The 11,402-nt window shown below is 41.3% G+C and overlaps 1 protein-coding gene across 3 annotated transcripts; it reads right to left on the bottom strand.

The window, feature by feature from the left end:
- Positions 1 to 6,003: 6,003 nt before the first annotated feature.
- On the bottom strand, positions 6,004 to 10,543 carry LOC103701426 (protein LYK5). 3 transcript variants are annotated; one of them, XR_003384557.4, is made up of 3 exons: positions 8,318 to 10,543; positions 6,585 to 6,653; positions 6,004 to 6,423 (listed from the first exon to the last, which is right to left on the bottom strand). XR_003384557.4 is itself a non-coding variant. In XM_088716276.2 (2 exons), the coding sequence occupies exon 1, from the start codon at positions 10,242 to 10,244 to the stop codon at positions 8,325 to 8,327; it is 1,920 nt and encodes a 639-aa protein (XP_088572402.2). In that variant the 5' UTR covers positions 10,245 to 10,543; the 3' UTR covers positions 6,004 to 6,653; positions 8,318 to 8,324. The 3 variants fall into 3 exon arrangements, 2 of the variants coding, with proteins under 2 accessions (XP_088572402.2, XP_038984149.2); XM_088716276.2 differs by having other exon boundaries at positions 6,004 to 6,653; XM_039128221.3 differs by lacking the exons at positions 6,004 to 6,423; positions 6,585 to 6,653 and adding an exon at positions 6,661 to 8,031.
- Between the last annotated feature and the right edge of the window lie 859 nt (positions 10,544 to 11,402).

Raw genomic sequence — 11,402 nt, 5'->3', positions numbered from 1 at the left:
AGAGAAAGAGGAAAGAGGATAAAGAAAAAGAAAGAAAAGAGAAAGAAGGCTTTTCATTCAAGCATGTATTAACTCTAATCAAGTGCATGGATATATATAGGCTCACAAAATAACAAAAAGACATATATAAATAAAACAATATCATAAAAACCCTAAAATGACAATATGCAAATAAATCCAATTAATATAAAATAAAATAACATAAAATCAAATCAATCTACCCACAATGAAAGTGGCTGCATCATCCTTCTGCGACGACCGTTGCTTCATGTAACAGATGGTCCGATACTGATGTCCGCAAGAAAAATGCATGGAAAGACTAAGGGGGACCCAACTCAACGGTGAAGGGAGGTGAATACGGTAGTTGGGCGCCGAAGCTCGGAAGGTTTCGGCCGCGTTCAGATGCATTACCCCAACAACTAACGCGCGTCGCGGCGACGCAAAGGTGGCGCTTTGCGCATCATCGTTCTCCTCGTCGTTAATGAGAGGATGTCATACTTTAAATATTTCAAAGATATCGTGTGAATTTAAAGAGTCCCACAAACGAGTAATTTTTTATTAAAAGAAAAGAAATGGACGACATAAATAAATCTTTCAACTCGAGCTAAATTATTCATTTTACCGAAATTGTTAACTCTATTTTGGCCATAATATATTTTAGAGTTTGGATGCAGTACGGCGCATCTTTCGTGCCACATAATTATAAAGGTACATATCTCATAATTATTTAGATAGTATTTTATACAGGTACATGAAGATGTCGAAATATTTGTTTATACCATATCTTAACAATAAAAAAAAGCAGCAATGAAGAGACATCATATGAACCAAATTGGACGAAGTCAAACAACCGAAAATCATATAATCTTAGTTGGACTCGATGGAGTTCCGACATGATAAATTTTACTAAGTATGAAAAGATAGTTTGAGGGAGGAAAATTTCGTTATGATATTGATAAGCAGGCCAAAAGATCATGAACGATCACAATGCAAGACAAATGAATCAGTCTCAAAAATATTCTAAGATGCAATTATCATGCTATATGATAATTAGAAATAGCCAATATAAGCCATGTTGTGATAAGTCAAAGTAAGATTAATAACAAACTAAAGCCGATAAAGTATTAGTATCAGTCTAACAATTAGCAACCATCTCGTGTAGTATTGGAAGACAATTGAGGTCAGTTACCATAACCGCTAGAAATAGAAAATGTAGATAATTACCATCAGAGTGGACAATTATTTTGTTTAAAGTATATCCGATCATAGGCCAAATTTGGGCACATAAAATATCAAATTTTAAACAGGTCCGAACTAAAGCCCAACTAAAAATGAACATAATTTAGATTCGAGATTCAGTACATGATTAGCTCTAATATTTATGCTGCTTTTTTAAATTAGAGCCCGTCGCGAGAAGCTTTTTTTTTTTTTTTTTTTTTGAAGTGCATAAAGAAAAACATGGCCACCCTGAGATAATTAACCTGACCCAAGACCCATATAAGGCCAAAATCACCCCGCCCCCTTTTTATGCCATTCTGTCTGGCTTCAGCTCTTTGGGAACCATGAGGCAGACCCCGCGGGTCCTGGCCTGTCGACAAGGTCGGTTTGGAAGATAGCATGACATGTGAAATGCGACGGCCTGTGAATGTGATGAATATATTGTGTGATGTTCTCGTGGCCATGCTCATGGCCTCACCCGCGACCGCTTTACCACAAGCGCCAGCTACCATGTACTTGGCTGCAAGTTAAAAGGGGCCGAATTATAGGCTGCTTTCGGTTCCTAATTTACTTGGCTCGACGTTACCATGTCGGCAGAGGGCCAGGAGTCCGAGGATTTTTGCGAGGGAAAGCGACGGAAGTCGTCTTGTCTCAATTTTTATTTTTATTTTTCAGTGTACTTGTCGGAGACGGATCAAACTGAGCCGGATGATTATATTTTTGAAACGAGATTAGATTACGTAAAAGAAGGTGAATCGTATTCTTAAGATAGTGTTCTCCATATGTCTAAATTCAGTCTATCGATATAATTTCCAAATTTTTTTATTAAAAAAATTAATTAACATTATTATCTCGTTGCAATATGGCAATTTTTAGATATTATAGTGTCAACAAACTGAAAACCCACGAGAATTAAGTCCAGAGCTCATTATGGAGCATTATATGCAAATCAAGAAGGTGCACAGCGTAGAAAAATTAATGGTACATTATGTGGAAAAGGTTAGATATTGGGTTATGAATGTATTAATTTATGAGATAGACAAACGGTCGACAAAGAGCAACTCCTTCGATAGGAGGCAAGATGAGCCTTCCTGGGTTCGGACGAAACGGTTGGACTCGTCCCACACGCCTTAAATAGTATATAATACTCTTCTGTTTTTTGGGTAAATATATATCTCTCTCCTCCTCTCTCTCTCTATATATATATATTATTTTTTTTTACATCAAGGATTTACGTATAACGAGAATAGGTGCAGCATATAAAATTAGAAAAAAACAAAAAATAGGTAGAAGACGGAACCGAGATGTGAGTATTCTAAATAAAATCTTCAAAATAATGAGCTAGGATGTTTTTCAGTCTGCCTTACTATTTATTTTTCAGAAAACGTGAGTAAGCTTATGAGAGGCGCGCTCTTCCCAAAAAAAAAAAAAAAAACTGCGGATGACGAATATCAGCCGCCCAACGGCAGGATGCAAATTCTAGATCCACGTATATCTCTCTCCTCCATCCCATCACTCAGAAGGAGGGAGAGAGAACAAGTACGTATGATAGCGGGCTGGGCTCCAAATGAAGCATTGCCTTTGGACGCATGGCAACCAGCTTGCCATGGAGTAAACCCCTCTTGAAGGCAGCTACATGCATCTCCTTTAAAGACTAATTAAGAGGGCTCATCTCAGCCTATTGGATGTGTTCCATGGTACATACAGGGACGGTTGGACGGCAAACTTTTTTTTTCTTTTTTTTTTCCACCAAGATAGTAGTACAATTGGAACGTCACTGAAATGGCCCAAGTTCAAAATACGTGGACGTCGATTAAATATGGAGGCCAAATATCTTTCGCTTGATTTATCCAATAAAGTCGTCATTTGATCTGCCAATACTTAGATGATATTGGTATAACGTACTCACACGTGGAAGGAGATGCTACGTTGGTGGGGCTCCCCCATGGATGGAGAGGATATGAGTAAAACTTATCTGTCCGTATCGAATATTTTTCAGTAGAGAGAGAGCACAGTAAGAATTGCTACGATGAGGTTCTCTTCCAATTTTTTTTTTTTGGAAAAAAAAAACAGCAGGCTTTTTGGACAGATTAACTACTATATATCTACGTAGTCCCGTGAGGCCATTAAATGATTTGATTTGATGCAGTGGGATCACCTGTCCCATAGATTGTACCCCACGGCTCAGACTAGACTAGATCACTAGATGATATCCCTAGTTGTAACCAGAACTGTCTCGAGGGTCGAAAGACTAATGGAGAGGGAGAGATGTCGGTGATGCTCGAAAGCACTGTTATCCCGTGAACCCATCTACTACGAGAAGAAAAACACCTAATGCTTTAAATTTCAAGACGCGCTTCGAACATTACTACATTAACGACACACCCTGCAAATATCTTAAAGCATTCTGAATGCTTTTATTCATCTATACAGATCATGAAACAAATATTGTGCGATCCGATGGTGAATTTGTATAGTGAACCCTTCTTTTGCATGAAAGATACAACTCCCGACCTTCTAAGACTGTTCTCCGACTCCAATTATGAGAGGGAGCGATCATCTGGGTCATGCACACCAAGCCTAACGGTCAGGCCTTCTGCAAGAGCATGGAGGAACTGGCTAGTAATATCCTATTGGTTGGGAAGACCGAACTTTTTAAAGTCCATAATTTTGTTTGGATTTTCGGAAGATAGAAAAAATTAATATTAAAGGCATGTTTGGTGAATATCCTACAAGAATCGATCTGTAGATCCTCCTAGCTAGTATCTTCTAAGAGCCCATCTAAGTCTCAGCTTAAATTGCCATTTCTTGTCCTGTTAAGACCAAGAAGAAAAAAGATCCATGATGGACATATATATCCATTCACACCAATGACCTCTAGCTCGTCATCCAGCCAATTCAAGTGGGCTCCAATCAGATCAGTTTGGGCATCATCGATTCCTCTATATCTATCGGCCCTCGTATGCAAGCATGGGCTACAGAGTAAGCGAGCCCAGTTACAGTCCACCAACAAGGATTATTTCAAGACAGGTCGATCACAGGACTTTCTTTTCTACGTAAAGACTACGAAGTTTGTTCGACTTCTATTTTTCCAGCATCTGCGACATCGATCAGAATGTTGTTGGTGGATGAACATGGTTGGGACGGCATCTGCTTCTACTCCAAAAATAACAGAAGGTTTCAGGAATGCCAAACTAATCTACTCCAGTCTCAAGTAACGAGATAAAAACTGATGCACCAGTGCTGAAAGAGCAACCAGATGCCTCTGCCTCCAAAACTCTGGTGATCTTTCCACTGTTTCCTTGTTGTTATAGGCGTCTTTTCTTAATGACTCCATGGCATGGAATTCAAATTTTGGTGAAAATGGTGATAAATGTCTTGGAGATGGAGCGGAATCCAAACCAATCCTGTAATTCTGTATTACTTTCTATAGGTCTCTGTTCTGTAACTCCGTCTTAGCTTCCATAGGCTTATTGGTTGTGCTCAAGTGAATCGCTTACGGCGAATCGCGACCATGTTTGTGAGTACAATGTAACACGTTATTACTGCAAGAAGAATCATATATAGAGTTAATTTTTGAGAAAAACACAGTTTGCAGGCAGGAGATCATTCTCTGCAAGAAAGCAGCTAAAAAAAGTACCAAAAGGTATTCCAATTTGACAATTACTTCAACACCTTATCCATGTTTTTTTTGTTTTTTCCTCCTCTTGTGCTGTGCGTCTTAGTTGTTTCAACGACAGTCTAAGGTTCTACATCCCATATCTGTTGGATTATACAAATTTTAGTAGTCCTACGGGGACAAAGAGAGCAGCAAATTTAGAAGCCATATCAAACTTTGGCAACATCATGTGCTCCCTAAATCCAGTACCTTTTATTACAAGGCCCACAACCTTCAAGTATATCTCCGACATCTTAAGAACAGTATCAGCCGTCTGAAATGCTGCACAGCTGAATAATTTTTCGCTTGAGTTCTGTTTCGCTGAATGATTTTGGCATACTGATGGTCGACCAAAAGTGAACTAACAAATCACTCAGATGTTTCCTAACAGAGTGCTGAGTGCTATGAACTGGGGCTTCTTTTCTTTCCCTCACATCTTGTTCACAGCACTTGTATCATTAGGTAATACTTCAACCTATAATAAATATATGGCTTCTCATTAGTTGCTTTCATCAAATATAAGAAGAAAAGAATTTCAGGACTTCACAATACTTGCTATACTGGTGTATTAATGCCAATGCTTCATCAATAACGTTACTTTCTGAGAGATAGTATCTAGAAGCAATGGGTCAGATTAATCCAGATATCTAGTCAGTTCTCTGAATATTGACAATTTCCGTTTCATCAATTTATGTTAGTTTTGTCACCCTGCGAAATAACATCAGTTTAGGTTCCAGATCCACCAATGCAACCATAGAGTGTCTAATGTCTTTTTCTTTTTCCCATTTTTCATCAACCTCTTCTTTCCTGCTCTTTCTTATCACAGTGTTTGGAAAATAAATAAAGATAAAAATAACACCATCTACCAAGCTTTTGCAACAGACTTGATGCATCTACTAGTTTGCACTTGTTTTTTTCTTTGAGAATAATGGAGAAGCAATAAACCTAAACCTACAAAATAGCATGCTGGGAACTTTTCTCCTCTAAGCTATCTAATTATGGAGCCAGGTCTCATGAGTCTACAAGATGATCTAACCAGCAGACACTTCGATAAACCTAACTATCATGCAAAAAAAATATGAAAGAATTCTAGTATCTCTTCTACCAATATAGTTCTCAAGAGCTAATGAGTAAAAATGTAATATTTATTATACTCTATTTCCCAGCTCCTGTTACTGATATTTCTAATGTTGAAATGATAATTAAACCAGGTCCTTTTGCAGAAGAAAACTTTCATATCAAAAGTGTTTGGTGTACCCTATGAAGAAATCTCTTGATACTGTCTCAACCATCAACTTCTGGTAAAAGTTGCTCCCTTGCATCCGATACACATGAAGAATAAACTGGTATTATGACATTTAGCATGTAAATCAATCGGCACTGGCTTTGCCCTGACCAATTTAAAACACGAGGAGAGTACTGAGAGATGAGTGAGGTTCTCAGAGGTTTGATTTGAATTGCCTGAAGTCCAGAGTCTGTGACTTCAGCTGCATCCAGGTCAATCTTTCCTTGCTGAACTTGATCAGGATTCCTCTTACACAATCTCTCTGAGGGCTCCATTGGAAAATTACAGTGAGAAAAGTAGGAAGCTCATCCGAGTAAGCCGACAATTCAAAGGAATTTCGAAAAGAAGGAAACAAAAAGAAAAGCTAACAGCTGATTTGATGTGGTCCAAAGCTGTTAGTCTGTGAGCATGGCACTATGTTACCTGTTTTGCTTTTCTTGACTGTGTACGTCTCCCTCTCTGAGAAGCTGCTCCTCCATTCATCTTCACCTCCTGAAAAGAACGCACCGTTCGAAAAAAAGAGGAAGATGAAGAAGAATTGAGCAGAAAAATGTTTTTTTTTAGCCTTTCATTTTTTTTAAGAAGAGGAAAAGAAAAACCAGTTGTCACTGAACAACCAAGTGTGCTAATTAACAGAAAACTAAAATTCAAACAAGGAGTATGGAGAAATAATAAAAGAAAAGATTGGACTATTAGTAATCAAACCCAGAAGTCAGTCAAGAGGAAACAGAAGATTCAATGAACCAATCTGTACTGTTTCAGTAATGGAGCTGATATCCTTGACTAAAACACTAGGAAGAATGAGCTAATATCCTTATTTAGCATCTGATATGTATCTAGATCTAATATGAATGTTACATTCCATTGCAAGCACCAGTGCTCTGTGGCAGATGCAATCTGTGTGCTGAGAAACACCTTGGAAAATCCGATAATTGTGACAGTTCGAGTATTGCCATAGACATAGGCTAAAAGGGTCTGCCATTGAATGTTCTCTCAATCTATCATCCCGGGAACTGCTGGTGAAGACGCGCAGAATGGACCTCTAACTATGATCAAAATTATTTTATCCAAGCAGAGCTTGAACCTTGCTCCATTCTGATTCAGCAGCCAGACAATTAAGCAGAAACTTTCAGGATCAGTGTCTCCATGCTGTCAGGAAAACTTCTCATGACAGGACCATAATAAGATTCCTGAATACCGCACACGGATGCTTGAAATAATTAATTGCGAGTGTTTTCCAAACTCTCATGCAAAAGGAGCGCCATTCAACAGCCAATCAGAAACAGGCAGAAGGTGGAAATTTTCAAAGAGGAGAATTAATTTCCCATGCAATCGTAATAAAAAGGTTCAGTTGCAGGTCGTAACCATTGCAGACAAACCCATACATATTCGTAAGAGAATCCTATGGCAGAAACTTGAACACAGGACATTCAGAAAGATACCCAACTACTTTGATGGGCATGACTTGAGAAAACTAGCACCGACAAGGGCACCCCTAGTTCTGTACCAAAAGCATCCAGAACCCACAATAGTCACTTGTCATGGAAGTTTTTATTCAACCAGAGCTTGAATTTACCTTATGGGATCATCTTGCAACCTCATTATCATCAACCTGCTAACCCAATCTCATCCTTTACTGCATACATATCAGATGGTACTTGCATAATAGTGAAAGGATAGCTCTTATATCTACTTCCTGAGCTACGAGCAACTCCAGGACTTGATCCATAATAAAAGTTTCACCTTAGGATAATTTCAGATGGCGAAAGAGACAAATAGAGATCAATTTGACGTTAAAGCAACGAAACTTTCTTTCAAGAAATTCTCCAGATGTTACACATAGATGATACACATTTGAAGAGTAGGGCAGCTGCAAAGCAGAATTTAAACCTACTTGTTACAAACTACAATATATATATATATATATATACATATATATATAAAGTGATTCGCCATCACAAAAGAGTATATATAACAAATTTCTTTCCGCTTTTGTAGGGATTGTCACAAAGGAAGGGCAGATATGCTTTGAGAAGAAAATATAAATATGAGATGGGCTGTATGCTTGCATCGAAAAGAGAACCTGCCCTACTGATCTTATTTTAGGATATTGTACTTCCATAATCTCTAATGCGCAGCAAGAGTGAATCTGATACCTGTTTACTATCCATTGACTATTGAGCCCGAGTTTGTAGTAAAGTCTGATGGATCCCAATCCAAAGTAGAATTATAAACTGCTGCCAGGGACAGAAAGACCTCAGGCATGCTTGGGCGAGATGCAGGGTCGCATGTGACGCAGCGCATTGCCAACTCAGCCATAGCAAATGCTAGATCAAAGGGATAATCATTCTGTAGATAAGGATCGACAAAACTCCTCAACTTGCTCCTCACATCTTCTCCGCTGAGAACTTCCCCTATCAACGACCACAGCAGCACCTCCTTTTTCTCATCACCTTCCTTGGCGAAGGTAGCTTCCTTACCTGACAGCAACTCCAACATGACCACTCCGAATGCGAAAACATCGATCTTAGGGGTAATGAGCCCATGCTCTAGATACTCCGGCGCCAAGTAACCCTGAGTACCAACAACATGCCTCGTGAGGAGCGGGCCTCCCGAATCCTCCACCGGCCTTGCCAGCCCGAAGTTGGAGAGCTTCGCTCTGAACTCCCTGTCGAGGAGGATGCTGCTGCTCTTCAAGTTCTTGTGGACATACGGCGGGCTCGTGTAATTGTGCAGATAATTGAGCCCATCAGCGACATCGTGAGCAATCTGAACCCTCTGCCGCCAGCCGAGATGACTCGAAACACTCCAATCCCTCTTCCGATGAAGCCAGTCACTGAGAGATCCCCTCTCGGCGAACTCATAGACAAGGTAAGTGTTCCCTCCGTGGAGGCAGAAACCGGACAGCCTGACCACGTTGGAATGATTGACGTGCTTCAATATATCGATCTCATTCGACACATCACCTTTCAGCCTCTTCACCGCTGCATTGTCTCCGTTGATGACAGCCCGGTAAACGGATCCTTTGATCCTGTGATCTTCCCCGAAAGACCCGGTGGCCCTCTCCAGTTCTTGGAACTTATACAACGTCAGCGACCCGATGACGCTGCGGATCTCGCTAGAAACCAAAGCATCCGACGGGGACCCGGCGATCTTGGGACCTTGAGGGATTGGCTGGCGTTCACGGCGGCGGCGCCAGCACAAGAACCAAACCAGAACTCCACAAATGGCTAAAACACCGACTCCGATTCCGATTCCGATGCCTATCCATTTCTTGTTAGAGCTGCCCTTGTCGCTGGTCGCGCCAGGGGAAGTCGGCGGAGGCGGGGAAGGCGGCGGAGGCGGGTTCACGAGCCCCTCCTTGGTGGGCTCGGTCTTGAGGGGCACCAACAGCGTGGTGAAGGGATAGATAACGGAGCTGGATGACAAGTCATTCGCGTCCAGAATCGACTGGGAGTCGGTGTTGAACCTCTGGGCTATCGCGTCAACGTCGTCGCCCGTGGCGACCAAGTAGGCGAGCAAGAACTTGAAGCCGCTGGCGGTCTGGTTGGCGGTGGGGCAGGCGCAGCGCAAGGGGACGACCACCTTCTCGCCGACGGGGAGGTTCCGGCTGTTGTAGGGGTTCTGGGCTATCAGGGCCTGGCAGGTGGAGAGGCCCTGGTAGGTGTTGTTGGCGACGATGAAGTACGTATCGGTGGATTTGAGAGTGTAGGAGGCGTTGTGCTGGTAGTACTTGCCAGAGCAGGAGCAGGCGCTGGGGACGAAGACGAGGTTGGAGACAGGGACCTGGGAGCCGTCGGCGACGCCGTTGATGGTGGAGACGTTGGAGGCGTTGACGTTGAGGAGCTGGCCGATTTGGACGGGGGACTGGTACGAGGTCTGGGATCGGAAGGTGAGGAAGGTGGAACAGGAGTTGCGTTGCCCGTTGCAGGAGTAGCCCAGGGTGGAGGAGCCATTGGTGCCGTCGCAGTTCAATTGTGCGTTGTTCAAGTATTCTTGCTGGGCTTGGGAGGAGGGGAAGCAAAAAAGAAGAACGGAGAAGAGGAGCAGAGCAGTAGAGCAAGAGGGCTTCAGCTTCCCCATGGTACACCGGGTTGCTGCTCCGTTGACCGTGAATAGTTGATGATACAGAGAAGTCGCCTTCCAGTCGTCGGAAAGGAAGCAAACGATGTTGGTTTCTTCGTCTTTTCCTTATTCTTTTTATATGTTTTCCCACTAACCATGAAACAGTGTGTAAACTATAAAAACGAGTCAAAGTGGATTGGCCCACACTAGCACTTCCACGTAATAACTCTACCAAAGGCGATCCTATTACAGGAATAGCTTCAGGTACACCTGTCACGATTTTGACTGCCCAATAACCAATTTGAATCAAACCGGCTCAACGGGTTCAAAGGGCTTGTCCTTCCGGCCCGCAACAAACACTCGCTCGGAAAAGGGCTGGCTAGTTCTGTCATCCGAGCTCGAAAGCGTTTGTGTGGATTTGAAAGCGCAAATGAATCCGTTCATAAACTCTGTTTTTTCGACTTCTTCTACCACTCCGAAATCCGATTCGGATCGGGAGTAAGCACTAGTGATAGGGCAAAGGGGGGAAGGACATAGGAAAGAGGGATGCCTACATTCAATCAATTGATTCGTCATGGTAGTTGTAGTGCCTTCCATTCCTCGAGAAAGAATCTCTTCCGGGTTTCATTAGATTAAAAAACGATGCTTCCTTGGCCGCCAGCTGGATACATCCTACGCAAGGAAGTCAATATTGCACACTTGACCGAGTGAAGCAAGTGGTTATCGTTTGCCTCTCCTCTAAAATTATCCCCACAAGGTGTTTTAAGATAGCGTTTGATTGTGGTGTAAAAGCATACCTTGTACAGGGATAAATCAATGCCATGAAATAGAGATATTTTGATATTTAGTTGGAGAACTAAATATAGAAAATAAGTGGAGAAAACAATTTATATCAAATATATGTTTGAATTTTGAAGATTTTTAGATTTTATAATAAATATAATATAGCTCTTTCATTTTTTTTCATGTTTACAGAATAGATAAAGATCAAATGATAATTGAAAAAAAATAATAATAAGGACAGACTTATTCTGTATATGAATAAGGACAGATTTTTTTCCTTCTTTTGTCTTCTTAAATCTTTTTTGTGGAGCAGGGGTATCTATATGAATCATAATTTGATGGAGGATGGACACGTAAATATAAAGTACGGCTAATGACCAAAGGGACTACAAA

The sequence above is a fragment of the Phoenix dactylifera genome, chromosome 2 (genome assembly GCF_051530095.1).
Source record: "Phoenix dactylifera cultivar Ajwa chromosome 2, Ajwa_hap1_PhDact_Kaust_v1.1, whole genome shotgun sequence".
Lineage (NCBI taxonomy): Eukaryota > Viridiplantae > Streptophyta > Magnoliopsida > Arecales > Arecaceae > Phoenix > Phoenix dactylifera.
Note: the sequence above shows the minus strand (reverse complement) of the source record. Positions and strands in the feature narration are given on the sequence as shown.